Source organism: Hyperolius riggenbachi, chromosome 1 (genome assembly GCF_040937935.1).
Source record: "Hyperolius riggenbachi isolate aHypRig1 chromosome 1, aHypRig1.pri, whole genome shotgun sequence".
Lineage (NCBI taxonomy): Eukaryota > Metazoa > Chordata > Amphibia > Anura > Hyperoliidae > Hyperolius > Hyperolius riggenbachi.
Genome location: NC_090646.1, coordinates 208,641,135 through 208,662,570, shown reverse-complemented (window position 1 = coordinate 208,662,570; position 21,436 = coordinate 208,641,135). Strand labels below are relative to the sequence as shown.

Sequence of the window (21,436 nt, the reverse complement as noted above, 5' to 3'; positions counted from 1 at the left end):
TGTTAAACAATACCTGATGCCTGGCAGTCCTGATCCTGTGTCTCTAATCATTTTAGCCATAAATCCTGAACAAGCATGTAGCAGATCAGGTACTCTGATTCAGCTGACTCAGGTTTTACTGCATTAGCCATATGCTTGTTCCAGGGTTTTGACTCAGTCACTACTTATGCCAGAAGATCAATGGGGCTGCCAGGAAACTGGCATTGTTTACAAGGAAATACAGTATATATGGCAGCCTCCATTTAACTCTCACCTCGGGTTCCCTTTAAGGTGCGCATTGGTAGCAGTGCACATCCGTTTGCACTCACAGATGCTGGACCTACAAATAATCATTTGTGCATAAACCCATCGCTTGGAGGTGTCTGGGAAAAGACTGGCTAGTGCCTCCTCCTAGTTGCTCCCTGAGAACCTCATTTGGGTGATGATGTTACAGAGTTATGAGTTTGGCCAGTTCAAACTGTTTGATCTAACCAAGCTGCATACTGTATGTCAGCATTGAAATCCCAACCATCTGGGAAATAAAGAAATGAATAATGCAAAACGAGTACTGCAAAAAGCTTTGTGTGTTGCAAATTATGAAATATGCTATACAATATGTATTAAGAAACACTAACCTGAACTAGTGCATCAAAAAATTAACTTTTCTTTCCCTGTTGAGCTGTTAGGTCTTAAAACCTCAGTTATTATCCCTATTGATAGCTAGCCTACTGTGTAACCTAGGCTTTAAAGTGGACCTGAACTCTTGCAAAGGACAAAAGACAAGCCTAGAGAAATGCACATTGTATGTATTTAGAGAGTTTAGCCTCTCTAAATCCCCCTCATCTGTAACTAATCACAAGTTGTAATTTGTTCTCTCAGCTGAGTCAGCTGGCTGCCACTACAGAACAGCTAATTGGTAAACACAGGATATTAACACTATGTCTGCTTCCATGAAAGCAAGAAGTAGACACACTGCTGATTTATTGCAGGATTTGTAAAAGCTATAACGAAGAAATCTTTTTTTTCTTTAAAGATTAGTATGTTGTTGCATATCTTATATAGCAGATGTTAAGTTCTGAATTCAGGTCCGCTTTGAGTGTGTGTGTCTGTGGTCAAACAGCATGTGGATCCATTAATGTCTATCTTCTGTCTATGTTGTAGTAAAGGTTGTGTGTGTGACTTTACTTAGGTTGAAGAACAAACAGACTGCAAGATTCTTGATGGACATTTTACCTCACCTCTAGCGCACTATGTTCCAGATGTTATGCCCACTGAGACAGTTGTAGCACGGTAAGGCTGGCCACTACTACACTTTCATCTTCCATGCATAATATGTATAAATACATTTTTAATAAATACTCATACATGTTCTGGTAGAATGTGTAAGGGCCTGTTTCCACTTGTGCATTGCGATTCTGTCGCGGAAAACACGGCAACGAATCCGCATGCGGGTGCAGATTAGTTCGTGTTTTCACACGGAGTCGCTCGCTTTTTGCGCTATGTGATTTTAACCATGTCAAAGCCGGTAAGCATTGACATGGATTTTTAAGTGATAACGCACGCAAAATCGCATGGAAAACCGCAAGACAAAAACGGTTGCAGTTTTCCTATTTGATTACATTACCGGCAATTCGTATTCGGCATGCGAATTCTGACAGCTCTGCCGTGCACAATTTTTTTTCAGCCGGAAACCATAATTTATTTATTTTTTGCATCCATTCATGAAAGATTGAATTAGTATGGCTTTGTAAAATATATCATCTATAGGCTTACTATACACCAGCGGTTCTGTATGTGTTTCAGGGGCATAAAGGGATGTTTTGCATATTCAGCAGTGATATACCATAGATATTTCTTGTTCACTTAAAACTGAATTATTGCAAATAACTTCTGTTTTTAAGAGAACCAGAGACTATATAATAACATATTTATACATACCTGGGGCTTCCGCTAGCTCCATCAGCCTGGATTGCTCCCACGCCGCCTTTCTGCGCTGCCTCTGTCCGGTACCGGGTCCCGCACTGTGCAGGCGTAAAGAGCCGGAGGGAGCCCCTGTACATGCGGAAGACTGGCCGTGTCCGGCGGAAGTGACGGGACCCGGTACCGGCGATAGAGGCAGAGGAGGACGGCGGTGTGGGAGCGATCCAAGCTTATGGGGCTGGAGGAAGCCACAGGTACATATAACTTTTTTTTTTTTTTTTCATTTTTAAACGTCGTTCGTATCTGGTTCCCTTTAAGAAGGCAAGTTTATATTAAGCCATTAAGCTGAATACTCCCCACCCGACAGGTACGTTTTTAATATTGATTTGTTTTCTTAACCTCCCCGGCGTTCTATTGAGATCGCCAGGGAGGCTGCGGGAGGGTTTTTTTTTAATTAAAAAAAAACTATTTCATGCAGCCAACTGAAAGTTGGCTGCATGAAAGCCCACTAGAGGGCGCGCCGGAGGCGTTCTTCCGATCGCCTCCGGCGCCCAGAATAAACAAGGAAGGCCGCAATGAGCAGCCTTCCTTGTTTGGCTTTCCTCATCGCCATGGCGACGAGCGGAGTGACGTCATGGACGTCAGCCGACGTCCTGACGTCAGCCGCCTCCGATCCAGCCCTTAGCGCTGGCCGGAACTGATTGGTCCGGCTGTGCAGGGCTCGGGCCCTCGGGAGGGGGGGACCCTCTTTCGCCGCTGCTCACGGCGGATCGCCGCAGAGCGGCGGCGATCAGGCAGCACACGCGGCTGGCAAAGTGCCGGCTGCGTGTGCTGCTTTTTATTTGAAGAAAATCGGCCCAGCAGGGCCTGAGCGGCAGCCTCCGGCGGTGATGGACGAGCTGAGCTCGTCCATACCGCTCAGGAGGTTAAACAGTGACACATTACTGTTGTCCATTTTTCCACATAGCTAATTAGAATCAAAATAATTTATTTCGCCAAGTACAAACATGGTTGTATCCGGAATTGTTTTTGGCTCAGATAATGTCTGAAAGCCAAGAGCCGAGGCTGCCATACTACAGCGCCACCAGTTGTACTTTGCACCATCTTTTAGCCCTAAGGAGAAATCTAAGGGGAAGGGGTACAGAGGGAGGCAAAGGTTCGGCAGTGATGACCCAGTTCTTCATGAAAGAAACCTGCGGTGATGGCTGACGCTGCTGAGGATCCCGATTGCTGACATTTGGCAGTGCTGGACAAGGTGTTCCAGTTCAAAAAGTGCAGTAGTGTTTATTTCTGTGGTAGGTCCCGACTCCTGGGCAGCATTCAGCAGGGCTGGTCAAGATACTCTGGCTGTCACAGAAGCATCTGGCTTTGTGGCTGGCATCATGGAGGGGCTGAACCAGAGGTGTCCCTGCTGTGATGGAGCAGCAGTGGTATCTTCCTACCTCAGTGGAGACCCGACCTCCTGGGTAGCAGTGGTGGACTCCACAAGACCTGTACCTGCAGACAACAGACCCAGGCAGCAGCCAGGTGGAAAAAAACTCCAGGTCTTGAACTCCCCACGACCTGCTCCAGTGTCCCAGCTACACCGGACCATACTGCAACCTTATCTTCCCTATCTGATATTATATTAGTGTCTCATATTTTAAAATTCTGTATGGTGAGATAGTGTGATAAGTCTTAGGTTTCTTAGGTTTATTTTTTATCTATTGTTTTTACAGCATAGAGGTGTCTTAAGTCTTTTTAAAGGGGAACTGGAGAGGTATATAGAGGCTGCCATGTTTATTTCCTTTTAATCAATACCAGTTGCCTGGCAGCCCTGCTGATCCTCTGCCTCTAATACTATTCGCTATAGCCCCTGAACAAGCATGCAGCAGATCAGGTGTTTCAGACTTTAAAGTCAGATCTGACAAGACTAGCTGCATGCTTGTTTCTGGTGTTATTCAGATACTACTGCAGAGAAATAGACCAGCAGGGCTGCCAGGCAACTGGTATTGATTAACCCATTCAGGTTCCGTCATTTTCACGTGAGAAATGTTCACCTCCCATTCATTAGCCTATAACTTTATCACTACTTATCACAATGAACTGATCTATATCTTGTTTTTTCCGCCACCAATTAGGCTTTCTTTGGGGGGTACATTTTGCTAAGAGCCACTTTACTGTAAATGCATTTTAACAGGAAGAATAAGAAAAAAATGGAAAAATTCATTTTTTCTCAGTTTTTAGCCATTATAGTTTTAAAATAATACATGCCTCCATAATTAAAACTCACGTATTGTATTTGCCCATATGTCCCGGTTATTACACCGTTAAAATTATGTCCCTATTACAATGTATGGCGACAATATTTTATTTGGAAATAAAGGTGCATTTTTTCCGTTTTGCATCTATCACTATTTACAAGTTTAAAATAAAAAAAATATAGAAATATTTCATCTTTACATTGATATTTAAAAAGTTTAGACCCTTAGGTAAATATTTACATGTTTGTTTTTTTTATTGTAATGTTTTTATTTTTTTTATAGTAAACATTTTATTTGGGTAGTTTTGGGAGGGTGGGAGGTAAACAATAGGTTTGTAATGTAAATGTGTGTTGATTTTCATTTTTTTTTTATTTTCAGTTGTAGTATTACTTTTTGGCCACAAGATGGCGGCCATGAGTTTGTTTACATGACGTCACTCTAAGTGTAACACACGCTTAGAGTGACGCATCGGGAACAGCCAGAAAAGGCGCAGCTTCCGAGAGAAGCTGTCGCTTTTTCAGCGGGGGAGAGGAATCAGTGATCGGGCACCGTAGCCTGATTCACTGATTGCCTGGCTACCGAATCCGCGGCCGGGAGCGCGCGGCAGCGCGCATGGTTCCTGGACGTAGTTTCTACGTCCAGGAACCAAAATAGGTTAAAAGGAAATAAATATGGCAGCCTCCGTATACCTCTTACTTCAGTTCCCCTTTAAATGTGTTTTTTTTTTTTTTTACTATTCTTTTTGGTGTTTGTGTCAATAAAATGCATGACTTCCTTTTGCGTCCTAGAAAAGCTCTTTTGTGTATCTGTATAGTATAGTAGACTAATGCTGAGGAATACATGGCTTGATTCTGAGTCATTTAGATGGCTCGATAGATACTTTCCGGCACGTCCGATCTCCCGCCCAATCGTTTCGCCGTTCGATACTACATTGAGGACAAAGGAAAAAGGTAAGAAAAACGAGTGGAAGATAAGAGAATCGCCTGCAGAATCGAGCGGGGAATCGATCGAGCGGCAAAATTGAGCCGTGTATGCCCAGCATAAGCATTTTTGTTCAATTTATTGGTCAGTGGTGGATTGTTGTCATTAATGATTCTTTTGATAGTCATGCCAGTTGCGTGTGGTCTGGGATTAGTCACGGAGAGAATCCAAAGGCATAACAACAAAAGTTATTTAGGCAATACCTTTAACCACTTCAGGACCATAGGCTTACACCCCCTTAGTGACCAGGCTATTTTTTACAATTCAGGCCACTGCAGCTTTAAGGGTTTGCTGCAGGGCCGTACAATTCAGCACACAAGTGATTTTCCCCTCAACCCCCATCAGCCTATGAGAGCCATTCGCTCTCTGTGCCTCTCAGTGACACAGCTGTCCCCAGTACAACGCTGCTGTAGATCGCAGCGCTCTACAATGTAGTCTCTTAGCAGCGATCGCCCCTTGGAGACTGATGAGGGAGCGTAACTCCGTCATTCAAGATGAGAGATGTGCGCGCATTGGCGCACGCGATCCCCTGCAAGACTCCTCCCCAGGACTTGACACCAATTGGCATAACGGGGTCCTGGGGCTTCCACCTTACGACCACCAATTGGTGTTAGGCAGTTGCAAGGAGGTTAATGACTAACTGTACAAGATTTTTCAGCAAGCTTTCTTCTTCAGGCATGTTTCAGAATGGGGGTCAGAACCACTTTTGATAGCCATGTGACCCTAAAGAGATACTAGAAAGCTGGCAGCTTGAGGAAGACTATTGCTTCTTATTTGCAGCTGTGTTCTTTCATCACAAAACAAGTGTTCGCCTACTATAAATAGAATGGTATTTTTATTTCAAGAAGCAGTGATCCTATGCAAGGTATGAAGTGGCATCATAATGATTTCTTTATTCAGCTTACTTTTAAAAACCCTTGCTTTTTCAGTGCAGGTGCTCTAAATATAAAAATATCAAAAGACTGTTAACCCTCTGCACACTCAACAATGAGTGTGGAAAGGGTTAACTGACTTTTGCCATTTTGCTGGCCACACCCCCTTTAGCACCTCCCTAATAACTTATTTAAATGTCCTAACTTGAGGGTATGTGTCTGGATCTGTTTTTTTTTTTCTTGTAAATATGACATATTGAATATGTGTGTTTGTTATTCCTTATATTGTACAACACACAGTGTGTTCCCTGCGTAAGCAGTGAATGATTACTTTATGAATACCAGTTGGGCAACTGGTCTACACAGAACAAATACAAGGGCTTGTTTAACTATTCATATACAATAATGAAATGACAGACGACACTGTACTGCTTCCTGTGTGAGTTGTGGATAGTGGACTGAACTGTTATGTTGTATTTAGACGAAGGAAAAGCACACCCATGGACTGCTTTGTCCTGGTTTAGTATCTGCTTTTTTAAATGACCTTTCACGTGCTGGATGAAATATTTTTCTAGCCTCAAATCTCTAATACTGTATGTGTTCTTTTGACTGGGTATCGCTTTGTGTCGCTGTTTGTCATATCGCTTGGCCATAAATTCAGATAAGTTCAGTTCCTTGCTGCATCAATGCATCTTTGACCAAAATCAGCTGAAATAGTAGGCCTAAGGAGCCCATGTGTAAGATGAAATAAAGTGTTGCTGTATATCTTTTGTTTTTGTTTTGTTTATTTGTAACTTTAGTCAGTGAAATATTGTGTTTTGCAGGTTTCAGTTTATAGTGCCTAAAGAATGGAAAAGCAAATACAGGCCTGTGTGCATTCATCTGGCTGGTACCGGTGACCATGTAAGTTTGATAAACATCAACTTGCGTTTCAGTCTGCTGCCACCTATCATATTACATTTCCAACTGTGATGGTGTACGCTGTCTGGTGAGTGGCACACCCAAAATTATTTTTTGCACAGTTCATCTGCAGACACACCCACTTACCACTTTATATTTAGGTGGTCAGTCAGATCAGCTATCTCAGATAGAAATTGTCTGCCATGTTCATATCCACTAGGGGAAAAGTAAGACCATACTGTTATATATCCTTGAAATATCTGCAGTATGTATAATTGTTATGAAGAGAGAATACTTCATTAGAGGTTTAGATTCCTGTAAGGTCCATGAAATAGTCAAACTCCTTGTAAGTCACAGTAAATGTTGTTGGGACAGACATAAATAAAACTTTTCAGATTTTGTCTAGGACTCTTACCATCTAATTACATGAAAAAATAAGTGAAATCAATTTCAGAGTATTAAAGCTTTTGATTTTACCATCTCCAAGTATTAAATCATCAGAAAGTTTGCATATAGGCGTGCCACCTCACAGGTCAATGTAGGTACTGATGAACATACAGTGGCTTGCAAAAGTATTCGGCCCCCTTGAAGTTTTCCACATTATGTCATATTACTGCCACAAACGTGAATCAATTTTATTGGAATTCCACATGAAAGACCAACACAAAGTGGTGTACACGTGAGAAGTGGAACAAAAATCATACAATTCCAAACATTTTTTACAAATAAATAACAGCAAAGTGGGGTGTGCGTAATTATTCAGCCCCTTTGGTCTGAGTGCAGTCAGTTGCTCATAGACATTGCCTGATGAGTGCTAATGACTAAATAGAGTGCAATGTGTAATCTAATGTCAGTACAAATACAGCTGCTCTGTGACTGCCTCAGAGGTTGTCAAAGAGAATATTGGGAGCATCAACACCATGAAGTCCAAAGAACACACCAGACAGGTCAGGGATCAAGTTATTGAGAAATGTAAAGCAGGCTTAGGCTACAAAAAGATTTCCAAAGCCTTGAACATCCCATGGAGCAATGTTCAAGCGATCATTCAGAAATGGAAGGGGTGTGGCACAACTGTAAACCTACCAAGACAAGGCCGTTCACCTTAACTCACAGGCCGAACAAGGAGAGCGCTGATCAGAAATGCAGTCAAGAGGCCCATGGTGACTGGACAAGTTGCAGAGATCTACAGCTCAGGTGGAGGAATCTGTCCATAGGACAACTATTAGTTGTGCACTGCACAAAGTTGGCCTCTATGGAAGAGTGGCAAGAAGAAAGCCATGGTTAACAGAAAAGCATAAGAAGTCCTGTTTGCAGTTTGCCACAAGCCATGTGGGGGACACAGCAAACATGTGGAAGAAGGTGCTCTGGTCAGATGAGACCAAAATGGAACTTTTTGGCCAAAATGCAAAACGCTATGTGTGGCGGAAAACTAACACTGCACATCACTCTGAACACACCATCCCCACTGTCAAATATGGTGATGGCAGCATCATGCTCTGGGGGTGCTTCTCTTCAGCAGGGACAGGGAAGCTGGTAAGAGTCCATGGGAAGATGGATGGAGCCAAATACAGGGCAATCTTGGAAGAAAACCTCTTGGAGTCTGCAAAAGACTTCAGAGTGGGGCGGAGGTTCACCTTCCAGCAGGACAACAACTCTAAACATAAAGCCAGGGCAACAATGGAATGGTTTAAAACAAAACATATCTGTGTTAGAATGGCCCAGTCAAAGTCCAGATCTAAATCCAATCGAGAATCTGTGGCAAGATCTGTTCACAAACGCTGTCCATCTAATCTGACTGAGCTGGAGCTGTTTTGCAAAGAAGAATGGGCAAGGGTTTCAGTCTCTAGATGTGCAAAGCTGGTAGAGACATACCCTAAAAGACTGGCCGCTGTAATTGCAGCAAAAGGTGGTTCTACAAAGTATTGACTCAGGGGGCCGAATAATTACGCACACCCCACTTTGCAGTTATTTGTAAAAAATGTTTGGAATCATGTATGATTTCCGTTCCACTCTTCATGTGTACACCACTTTGTGTTGGTCTTTCACGTGGAATTTCAATAAAGTTGATTCATGTTTGTGGCAGTAATGTGACAAAATGTAAAAAACTTCAAGGGGGCTGAATACTTTTGCAAGCCACTGTAATAGCAGTTCCATTTAAGGGACCGCATGAGGTATAGGGGGTCAGTTTTTCAAGATATTGGTGGCACATACTGCTATTAGCCCATATATAAAAATGTAAGATTTTAAAGAAAAATTTCAGCCCTTTTTTATGTTGTTTAAAGCCCAACTGCCCTCAAAACTGTATTGGTATAACAGCAAAAGGGTTAAAACAGTTGGATATTACTGTCTGTGTTTACATTGGGGAGATTTACTCTCATTTAATGGATACTGTGACATCCAGCAGATGGACAGGAAGACAAATGTATCGAATAGAAAAACTTGCAACAGTTATAACCAAAAAGATTCAACTCATTCATGTTACAAAGAAAACAAATATATTTAATTATGTCTGTGTTCCTCACTTCCTGTTTTTTGTGACGCCTAAGAAAAGCAGCAAGAATTGGCTAAAATTATCCTCAGTAGGGAGTCGCATCCATAAAGTTTTACTGACTTTTCTTGCTTCCAAGTCTTTATCCCATTTGGGTGGAGGTGGGCTTTAACATTTTCCTCCAGTTCAAATGTATAAAAGAAAAAAATAGAAACTGTCCATCCAACATTATATTTATTGCTTGAGATTTTGTACCTTACATTAACTCAAATGATACAATGAATTTAGCAGCTTTCACAACTTTCCATTTTACGCTTTATAAACACCTTGGAAAAGTTTTATATCCCCTAATGCAATTGCCCCACTTGTTGTGCATTTATAAATTTTTTGTTTGTTTTAAAAAAAATGGATGTAAATAAATGTTTAGGTGTAACCTCTCAAGCCACACAGTTTCTGTTAGGCAGGGTGCACACTGGTCTCGATTTTGCGGGTGTTTCCGGGTGTACAACACTCTACGTTCGCGATCCATCTCTTTCTGCGTGTGATTTTCCAGATTTGCTTGTTTGTTTTTTGTTTTTTTTAAGTGCCGTGAAATCCATTCGAATTGGGAAGGTGCACATTGTATGAGAAAAAAACAGAAATTGTGGGGAAAAAACACAATGCTAACGCTAAGCAACACCTGAGTGGGCAATTGAAACCAATGGCCAGTGCATTTTGGGAAACCGCACATGATCCAAATAAGTGTGCTCCTTGCATTAGGTGTCATGTGAAAAATGCATGTTGAATTGCGAAACTTAATTTCTCTTTACATCAGTATTTTACATATAACAGCTGTGTCTCATCGAAGTGGTGAATGGCAGTGTTGTGAAGCAAACACCAGCAGATTGGGTTGAGAGTATATTTTCTGGCACATCTGATGCTGTGTACTCATGAAAGGACCCGTGAGCAATCTTTCGGTTGATCGATGGCTGCAATGGATTTCCCAACCGGTGATTGATCAGATGGGTTTGCCAGACCAATGTATGTACATTGCTGTGGTGTCCAGTCTTTTGTCCTTGGTTGCGCACAGGGAAGAAGAGTTTGGTAGAGAGGGCAGAGCTACAGCCAGGCTTCCCCACACCATGTGGCTCCTCTGTCTAGCTGAGCCCTGCGCATACATGCTGTGTACCATCCAAATTGCCAGCTGCATCCACTCTGGGTTCTGTGCAGCACTAATTGATATTAACCAACATGTTGGAAAATTATTTTTGACTTGACACAATTCCTTCTCAATCAATGGATGACCTGATCTGATTTGATGGGATAATTTGTTGAATGGGAATGAGTATTAGATGGTGTTCGTAGACCCTAAAATCATTATTGGTGTCTCTGAGGTTATTGGCACAAAGACTCACAGGCCATAGGAATGGTTTTGAAAAAGAGTCAGCCAGAGAGGAATTTGTTGTTACTCTAAATCCGCATTCATCAACTGATCTAATGTTGAAGTCACAGCTGGTTGTCCTGTTTAATTGTTATGTTTCCAGACTTCAGCTCCGTGTTACTAGTGACCCCATAAAAGCCGTGTGTCCTACCTGAACTTTACTACTGGTAAAGTATGTTTCTCCACAGTGCTTAAAGTGGGCGTAAGTCTAAATGCAAGTCTGGATGTACAGATTTACTTTCATATTATAATATATACTAGTCAAATTATTTTCCCAATGGGTATAATGTTTTATTAGTAAAAAGCGTGCCTAAAGCTTCAATCAGGGGTTCTTCCTAGGCAGAAATATTATGGGGAACCGAAGGTGAGAGGGGTATGGAGGCTGACCTGTTTATTTCCTTTTTAAATAAGACACATTGCTTGGCTGTCCTGCTGATCCTCTGCCTCTAATACTTTAGCCATAGACACTGAACAAGCATGCAGATAAGAGGTCTATGACAAATCTGACAAGATTAGCTGCATGCTTGTTTCAGGTGTGTGATTTAGACCCTACTGACCAGATCAGCAGGACTGCCCGGCAACTGGTATTGCTTAAAAGGAAATAAATATGACAGCTTCCACAGGTCTCTCACCTCAGGTTCCTTGTAAGATCTGTCACGGAAAGTGCACTGTAGGAGACTTCTCTCATCTGTACCATGTAAGCTTGCATGCAGAATCCCTGAGCACAGCAACATGCACCGAGTAAATCACAACAACCTCATCGTGAAGACGTGACAGAAGTAAGCAGATTGTTTTGTGTTTGCAGGTATAATCTGAGGCTTTTTTTATTATTTTATTTCTGGAGAGTTGTTTTCTTTTTCTTTTTTTTATGTGGCCTTCATTTTGACTTTTTGAATTTAAGTCTATTGAAAATTGACCTTTAAAATATTTTTTTCATGTTTTCCTGGTAGCATCTTATATTACAGTGGTGTTTTCATTTCTTTAATGAGCATAGCATAATCAGCAATTAATCCATGCAGGAGATAGTTCTCCATGCTGACATTAATTCCCAGCCCCTGAACTGATAAACTAAGACCCAGGTAAACATAAACCCGTTCTTGCTATAACACCATAGCGAGGATGATAACAAAATGAACATTTTGTGATCGGTTTAGTTTTAATATGTAGCCGAGGCAACTGAACACCAAAATGATTGTACCTCAGACTGTACCTTTTTCCCGCTGAAACTTTGTGAATGATAAAAATGTGAGATGTGTATTTTTGTTACATAGTTCTATTGGAGGAGAAGAACCTTAATGGCCCGACCTATGCTCAAAGAGGCTGGCATGGCTTCCTTATTATTGGAAAATCCTTACTATATCCTTTTAAAGAATAGATTGGTACTATGATGTTATATTAGGTTTCGAAATGTAAAACTGTAGAGTCAGTGGTACAAAATAATGCCCTTGACAGAAGTTATTTCCTTTAGTTCAGCTTTAAAAATTGCAACACAAAAAGAACTGAAACAAAAACCTTCAAGCTACACAGGTGTTCACATCATTCCTTTACTCACCTACATATTAGAAATGTACTGCATTGTGTGGCAATTGAAGCCCTTTTCCTGTGCCTATTGTGATTGCAATAGCACTGTGATTCTAATTAGGATTTGCAGCTCTTTGTAAAGGCAATTTCCTGTGTGTTGCAACACAATTTTTAGTTCGATCGTCATTATGTCCGCCGCAATCGCGATTTATGAGAGATGAGTCGATTGCTATGTATGTGTGATACATACCATGCAATTTCCCATCAGATTGACGGGTCAAATCGATATTTTCTGACAGGTCCTGTCTGAATTCCGATTGTTTTTCCAATCACTTATGTTCAAAATCGAACAGAAAAATGATTGGATATCAGATTGGACCCGTTGGAAATAATCAATTAGACCCGTCGATCTGACAGTAAAGTGCATGGTATGTAGCAGGCATTAGACTACTGCCTAAGCACAATCACAGGAAGACTGCAGTATGGAGATCTATCCCACTTTATCTGACAGCGACAGCAAACAAGATAGTATGTCCATCTTTAGCCACTAGTTGTACAGTGCAAAAAATGTTTGGTACATCAAATGAAGATGTATATGATGTCACAGTGGCTGGCAACATGTTGGGTCCATTTATGTGTGACGCGGCACTAGAAAAGAGGAGGCGGGAAGCTCTTGTACCTGCAGTACAAGAGTTTTATAAAATTAGTTCCATTCCATTTTAAGGGCTGGTGCACACTACAAGAGCTTTTTAAATGCTAGAGATTTTAAAAGCTCTTACTATTGCAATGCTATGGGGAATTTTTACAAAATCACATCACTCCTGTGTGAACACTCACATAGAATAACAATAGAAAGAGCTTTTGAAATCACAAAGGGCTTAGAAAAGCTCTTGTAGTGTGCACCAGCCCTAAGTGTGTTATTTTTTATTAGTCAAGACCAGGTGTGTTTAGCGGCTCAGGCACTACAGTGTACTTACTAGTACATCTACAGACATCTCTTAAAGGGATACTGTAAGGGGTCGGGGGAAAATGAGCTGAACTTACCCGGGGCTTCTAATGGTCCCCTGCAGACATCCTGTGTTGGCGCAGCCACTCCCCAATGCTCCGGCCCCGCCTCCGGTTCACTTCTGGAATTTCTGACTTTAAAGTCAGAAAACCACTGCGCCTGCGTTGCCGTGTCCTCGCTCCCGCTGATGTCACCAGGAGTGTACTGCGCAGACACAGACCATACTGGGCCTGCGCTGTGCGCTCTTGATGACATCAGCGGGATCGAGGACACGGCAACGCAGGCGCAGTGGTTTTCTGACTTTAAAGTCAGAAATTCCAGAAGTGAACCGGAGGCGGGGCCGGAGCATCGGTGAGCGGCTGCGTGGGCACAGGATGTCTGCGGGGGATCATTAGAAGCCTCAGGTAAGTTCAGCTCATTTTCCCCCGACCCCCCTACAGTATCCCTTTAAATGTGCAGAGGTAATCTGCATTAAGTGAAACAGATTGTTGAGCAGAAATATTAGAGGACATGGTGCAATAGCAGAATATTTAGTCTGGTTGCAACATTCGTACTCCGGCAGGTAACTGTAACCTTCACCCTGTGTATTTGCAAAGCTCCAGTGCTTGGACGGTAGCATGCTACTAACTTACCTGTGGCTCTGTTTTTCCACAAAATGAGGATTATGATAATTTTTTTCCTTTACCTAAAGTCTTACATGGCTACAGAAAACCAAAGGACCAATTGTAAGTACAGCTAGTTAACTTCATTTGTGGATTTTGTTATAGTTATTCTTGATGAAAAAAAAATGCAAATATAGCCGTATAAAACTTGTACAAACAGGTTACTGATCAGTTATGATTGGGAAACAGTAAAAAAAATAGAAAAATAGAAAATGAATTAGTGACGCCTCTGGATCCTCCATAGGCTTTGCATGTCCTCCTCGACCCCACTGCCACAGGAGGTAGAACGCCTCTGGACTATCCAGAGGCTTCCTTCTATCTAGGAAAGTATTTTTTTTTTGGGGGGGGGGGGGGGACCTCACCTCACCTCACCTCACCTCTGGTTTACTTTTAACAATCAATTGATGTTTTGTTTGTTTTTTTTCCACCTGGATTTTGTATTGGTGTATATGACTTGTATGTAATACAGGAATGTAAATAAATGATCAGTTCCTTTTTTAGTAGAAAAAAACCCCAGATGTTTAGCACTATGCAATCTAATAGTACAATGTTACCACATGTATGTTGTAGTAGGCCCTGTCTGAGCTGATTCAAATTACATCCAGTATGCTGGTCCTCATATTACACATACAATGGTAAGATTGTACAAGATTCTACAGCGTATGGATAGCTTTGCTTGTAGAGACTATACTTTATTATCTTTACTTTTGTTATTGCACATTGTCTGTGATGTTTTTTTTCTCATATGCTATGGTTGTTTGTAATGTACTGTTTTTGTTTCATCACTGGTATAAATCAAGTAGTGTGTGGCTTGATAAAGACTTGCAGTGTGTACACATACATATGTGTACGCCCCCGATCAAGCAAGTCGGCCTTACATCTTGCAGCAAGCGAGAGCCAATTTATGTTTCCAATTTCGTGCTGAAATTGGACGCATTGTCGGTCAGGTATGCACTTCGTGGGACTGATTTTTATCTGATTAGATTATAATAATCGAATTATAATAATCGCACACTAATAACTATGCTGTGTTCCTTTTTTTTTCTTTCTCTGCCTGAAAGGTTTAAAAAATCAGGTATGTAAGTGACAGGACTGGGTCAGACTACAGTGTAACCCTCAATGATAAGAAATTACAGTTATAAAACAGTTTCCTAGCAGAAAATGTTTTCTCAGAGCAGGTCAAAGATAAAAGGGTCAGGGGTTCATAGATTTTAGCTCTGGTATACTTCAATGAATGTGTCATTGAGCAGAAACCATGAAACCGTAAAAACTTAAAAAGTAGATTTAAATATAAAATACAACTGTGGGATATCTAAAAAAAAAAAGTGATCCCTAGGAGAAGGAGGATAGATGCAATTGTTTATCTTATTAGTTTATTTTCACCTCGGGTGTCCTTTTAAGAAACACTTTGCATTTGTCTTTCTGTTCCAAAGGAGATCAAGCCTAAAGAATGTATCTGACTTGTTTGTCATGGGTGGAGCTCTTGTACTGGAGTCTGCAGTTCTCCTCCATTGGCTGGAGAGAGAAGGATATGGTCCCCTGGGTATGACCGGCATCTCAATGGGCGGACATGTAAGTCATTGCAAGTCTTGTGATTTATTTGCCTAGTTCTTAATAAAATATCAGATCAGGAGGGGCATTATTGATGGACTCTAAAGTTATATTATAAGCTGGCCATACACTGATTTTATTCACTTTTTATTTGTTTTTTGCAGCAATTTTAATCACTTTGATGAAATCGGCTAGTGGTTTGTTCACCCCAGCATGCCAAGTTGATTATCTTTCAACAGAGTGTGGACAATTTACCAATTGAATGGGTGATTGGGTACAGCAGTAAATATTAATTGAGCCACGCAATGCTGTGCAGCATTTTCACTAAAATCTGATCAAAATAAAGTGGGAAAATATATATTGTGTACGGTATATAGAGGAGTCAGGACACTTCTTGTCAAGTAATTGCAGTTGCAGACCACTGAAAACAAAAAAAGTTTAGATGTTTGTGGGTTTTTTTTTCTTCAGTTTTCAGATTAAATACCATATGCAGGGGTATAAAAGTCGTGCAAAGCCATGTAATACCAAGCAAGAGCACACCGGGAAATCCAGACACTCCAGTGTTAACTGATTTCTGGTAACCTATCCATTAAGTAACGGCCGGCACCTCCTTGGTTAACAGTATAGCTTATATTGTGATACATCAACACTGCCAACGTTTCGAGACCACACAGGGTCTCTTTGTCAAGGAGAAGTGTTCTTGGCAAATTCTAGCATGCAGCCAGCACAAAGTTCCACTTAATCAGTATCAAGGATGGGGTGAATTCACCTCTGTGTACCAGCTCTGCAGCCTTATAATCAAGCCAAGTGTCAGCTAACTCTGTGGCATTTTTGACTCATCACAATAAGAGCTATACAGTTAAAGGAAACCTGAAGGGAGAGTGATATAGAGGCTGCCATATTGATTTCCTCTTAAACAATACAAATTGCCGGGCTGTACTGTTGATTTTCTGCCTCTAATACTTTTAGTCATACACCCTGAACAAGTATGTAGATCACGTGTTTCTGGCAAGATAGCTGCATTCTTGTTTCAGGTGTGTGATTCAGACACTTCTGACCAGAAAGATCAGCCGTACTTCCAGGCAAATGGTATTGTATAAAAGGAAATAAATATGGCAGGTTCAGGTTGCCTTTAACCAAGGAGATGCCAGCTTATACTTAATGGACTTAGTGTATGAGTGGTGGATCCACTCACTGCAGCATTGACACTCCACCAACATTACATTTTGTCCATACTGTTAGGTGGGTGGGATAAGCATGGCTGAATTTCTAGAAAGACAAAACTCAAATAAATCTGAAATATCTATATTAAGGTAGAGCTATAGATGACAGATAAACATACAGATACAATGCATATAGATGAGCTGCCTTGTTGCCAAAAGATACTTGTGTCCAGCCACTTACGTGATTAAAATTAAATATTTCAGCCTGTGATCATAATAATGGCATTTGGGTGACTTTTATATTTCCAGATGGCATCACTAGCAGTAACAAATTGGCCGAAGCCTATTCCTCTAATTCCATGCCTTTCCTGGTCAACTGCCTCTGGCGTCTTCACAACGGTAAGTTAATCTCTAGATCAAGAATTTTGCAGAGTACTGTATTACAATGGTCAGGGTACTTTCTTGGACATCCATAGATCAGCTAAATGATTAGAATGCAGCTGTTTTTACTTAGGTGAGAGCTGACGGAAACCTGTTTATTGAACGCATTAATGTCAATGTTCCATGAGAAATGGCACCATGGCAGATTACTTCTGAGCCTTTATTCTAGTCAGTGGGGCATATGATAATTCTAAATTTGTGGAATTAAACCAGAAGTTAGAAAATTCTTCAGGTTATGTATTTTCCTTTGTTGAGGTAAGGCTGTGTATAGCATAGAGCCTTACCGTTCCTCTGCCTAGCTTGTCGTTCCAATACTGTCCTCCGGTGTAGGTATTCAAACTGCTCGCTCTTCAGAACTACTGTACTTGTGTCCCCGAGTAGTTCTGAGGATGAATGCATCCCGACTGGGCAAGCATGAGTCAGGTCTGTACATGCCCAGAAGGGATGCGTTAGTGCTCATACTGGTGGACATGGGTAATTTTTAAAGAATTCTTAGACACAGCGAGTCGCATAGCTACACCAGAGGATGGCACTGCAACAATGAGTAGGAGGAAGAAATGGGAAGGTCCTATGTTATGCAGAGCCTTCCCTCTATTAAGGAAAGTATCAAACCAGTAAATTTTTACACTTCTTCAAGATTGCTTTAGCTTTGCACCTTTTTAACATTTGCTCTAACATGAGCTCATTGTCCCCTTGAAATTGCTGGTAAGCAATTGTTTTTATTGTACATGCTGCATGATTTAACAAAAGTAACACTCCAAATGTGCCGAGATACTAACATGATTTATACTGATAAGTGCATGCAGTGGTGCGTCACATTTTACAAATCTGTTCATTTTTTCCTGACATTACTGATGCTGTCTGGTGATTACCTTATTTTTCGGACTATAAGACGCTCCTGACCATAAGACGCACCTAGGTTTAGAGGACAAAATTCAGGGGGAAAATATATACTAAACCTAGTGCATCCATGGTGAAGGGGAATCGTGTGGATTCCCCTTCACCTTTGTACCTCTTGTGTCTCTCTGTTTTCTCTTCTGTCCCCCTTGTGTCCCCATGTTTCCGCCTCTGTCCTTTATGCCCCTTTGTATCCCCCGTGTCCTCTTCTGCATAAGCACTGTACAGGGAGTCCCCGACATTGCTGCAGGTTGGAGGTCCGTATTGGCAAACGTTCACAAGTCAGGAACTCCCTGTATCTGGACTATAAGAAGCAGTGTCTTTTTTTTTTTATCCCCAATTTTGGGGGAGAAAAATTGAGTCTTATAGTCCAAAAAATACAGTGTTTTGTTATTGTGATTCAGTACAGGTGTCCCATTAGTAGGTACACAATCAGTAGACCTTTAACAAGCATGATCCTTGCAGGACTCTTCCACTCAGGGGTTTGAATTCCTAGTTCCGCCTCCCATTTTAAAGCATATGTTGTTGTTTTATTAACCTCGGTAATCCCGAGCTAGGGTCGGGGTGGAAAACCGCAGCTCAGAGCGGTAATCCCGACCTGTGCTCGGGGTAGCGGTCGGAGGCTGTGTGCAGAGCAATGTACGTAGCGGGCGTTTCTATATACCACCCAGGGGATCCCGACGTCGGCCGCCATTCTTCTTCCGCTCCTCTGAGGCTCTGCTTCCTCCTGGTAAGATTGCCAGCTGTCGTCATGACTACAGCCGGCAATCTCACTTTAGAGTTGCAGTGCCACCAGGAGGATGTAGGGAAAACTGCAGCCCTGGAGCCAGGGAGGTGTGTGGTTGTGGAACTGCTGCAGATCTCCCTGGCAGCATGATTTTTTTTCCAGGTTTTAGGGCCTGAAAGGGTGCAAAGAAATTGCACAGCTTTTAGACCCTAAAATCCGGAAAGAATCAGAACGCCAAGGGGGTTAAAAAGCAATCCACAAAACTTTCTACATTTCATGTCTGTTCACATCTGTTCCTTTTGCAATAAATGTATTAAAACTTCTTCACATTGTGCATTCAGTAAGAGTGATAGTTAATGAGATGCTAATTTTTACAACTTGCGTGTAAATTTAATTCAGATTGTATGTAGCACTTCCTGTGCATTTGGATTGGTCCATTTTCAGTCTACTTACAGCTTAATGCAAGTCAGAAAAATGTGCATCTCACCGATGCTTAATGACTTAAAGGAGTACTGTAGGGGGGAAAAAGAGTTGAACTTACCTGGGGCTTCTAACGGTCCCCCGCAGACGTCCTGTGCCTGCGCAGCCACTCACCGATGCTCCGGCCCCGCCTCCGGTTCACTTCCGGAATTTGCGACTTTAAAGTTGCAAAACCACTGCGCTGTGCGACCACGTCCTCTCTCCCATCCCCGGGAGGTGTAATGTGAATTGCAGCTATAGTGGCTCTCGGACAGTAAATTGGGTGCCCATCAAAAGATGGAGCTCAAATTACTTTTAGAGCAGCAGCAGCTGGCAGCCAAATTACGCCTTTCCCCTAAGTCCATGGGGGCCTGGAGGGGGAATAGTAATTAATGCCGCTGGCATTTGCAGGAGGAGGGTGAGACATTTTTCTGCTTCACCCTGCACCCAAATTTCCCAGGGCTGTTTTTGTATGTACTCGTTCTTGAATGTGCCACTGTACATTCAGCACTGAATGCCTGTCACTAGAAAATGACTCTTTACCAGTGGTTAAACTTTCCATGCTGTGTGCAGGAAAAGAGTTCAAATAACACACCTTAATGTATTTGCTCCATTTGTCGCTTAAATGACATCCATATCTTAAATAAAAGACCTTCTGTTAAGGGCTGTACGTTTCTTAAAATAGTATTTCATACAACTCTTCTGTTCCTATTATCTGTTCTTCATTATCAGGGTGTTCTTAGTAAAGCTGTAAGCTGGAGAGAGCTGGAGAAGCAGTACTGTACTCAGACAGTGTATGAGGATGAGATCATGCACTTGCTTGAATATTGTGGGGTAGGTTATCTGAATTACTATGAACACTTAATAAATTGCATCATATTTAAATACTAGGCAAGTTGCTGCAAAGATCAGCGATGCATTTCACACAGCAGATGCAGTTAAAGCAGAACTGTAAGGTGAAAGCAAACTTGTCATCAGTGTGAAGCTGATGGTAAGTTGGTTGGTGAAAACTAGTCTACAGAGGAAAAAAGTCCTGGAGCCAAAAGAAATTCAGCTGAAAAGAGGAAATCCCACCCACTCAGTGGGGTTGATTCACTAACTGGTATAACGAGCTTCTTCAGCAGTTATTTATGCCCTAGAAATGGCATAAAAAGATTCTGCAATCGCGTCATTTTGCTTCCTGAAAGAGGTAGAGCTGTGCGCAGTAGCTCTGCCTCTTCTTCAGTCAGTCTCCGCCTCTCCCCGCCCCTCTGTCTTCTTTTACTGAGAAGGTTGGAGAGAGGCGGAGATTGACTGGATAAGAGGCAGAGCTACTGAACACAGCTCTGCCTCTCCCGGGCACTGTGACTTCAAAAGTCATGAAAATTTGCCCCAGATATCAGGGGGATAAATACCTTGTTCTGCCGCGGGGATGCGGCGAATCAGTTTGGACTTTAATGCTGAAGATGGCTGCAGAATAAAAAGAGGTAATAAAAAACGCTTCAGACTCTCTGAAAATGGAGCAATTACCCAGAACAATTTAGAATATTTCAGAATATTTGCTTCACTGAACAGCCAAAACCCGATTGGATGTTCTGGAGCACTACCCCACTCCAGTTTGATCAACGAGATGCAAATAATTCTGAGGTCATGCAGGCGTATGCAAATGTATGCAGCTTTAAAATTAACCAATCAAATTTCACCTCAGTGGAATTATTTGCATCTCATTGACCCCCTTAAAGAGAACCTGAACTGAAAATAAAAAGTCAAAATAACCATACTCATACTTACCTCCTATGTACTCTACTCCTCAATCTCTTTCTCCTCTCCTGCGTCCAATTTGTCCACTGTGACCAATGGTATTCTCTGTCCTCCATTTTAAAAATGGCCATTACCTCATAACCACTTCCTGGTCAGCACACTGTTAAACTGTAAAATCACCCACTTGAGCCATAGGGAAACTTGGACATTACCTTGTTCATTCGGTTGTAACTGACAGATGCTGATATATAACTGACAGCAAATGGTATATTTCAGTTCTGACAAAATCTTGTCAGAACTGGAAGGGATCACTTAGGGCCGTTTCCACTTGTTGCCGCACGCGTCAGTGAGACGCGCGGTGGCACTTCCGGGTGTGCGGGATCGCAGGTGAATCCCAGAAGCCATGCACGGCTATGGGATTCGCAGCCTCCCACGCAAAATCTGTGGCCAGTGTCAGCCGATTCGC

General features: G+C 41.9%; 1 protein-coding gene across 3 annotated transcripts in view; it reads left to right on the top strand.

Annotated features, from left to right (window-relative positions):
* Positions 1 to 21,436, top strand: part of ABHD18 (abhydrolase domain containing 18) — a 64,022-nt gene that overhangs the window by 30,745 nt on the left and 11,841 nt on the right. For all 3 annotated transcript variants that reach the window (XM_068279945.1, XM_068279956.1, XM_068279964.1), the window contains exons 4-10: positions 1,169 to 1,269; positions 6,820 to 6,898; positions 12,075 to 12,161; positions 14,030 to 14,055; positions 15,426 to 15,564; positions 17,016 to 17,105; positions 19,963 to 20,064. In XM_068279945.1, coding sequence (XP_068136046.1) covers positions 1,169 to 1,269; positions 6,820 to 6,898; positions 12,075 to 12,161; positions 14,030 to 14,055; positions 15,426 to 15,564; positions 17,016 to 17,105; positions 19,963 to 20,064 — 624 coding nt within the window. The remainder of the gene's footprint in view (positions 1 to 1,168; positions 1,270 to 6,819; positions 6,899 to 12,074; positions 12,162 to 14,029; positions 14,056 to 15,425; positions 15,565 to 17,015; positions 17,106 to 19,962; positions 20,065 to 21,436) is intronic.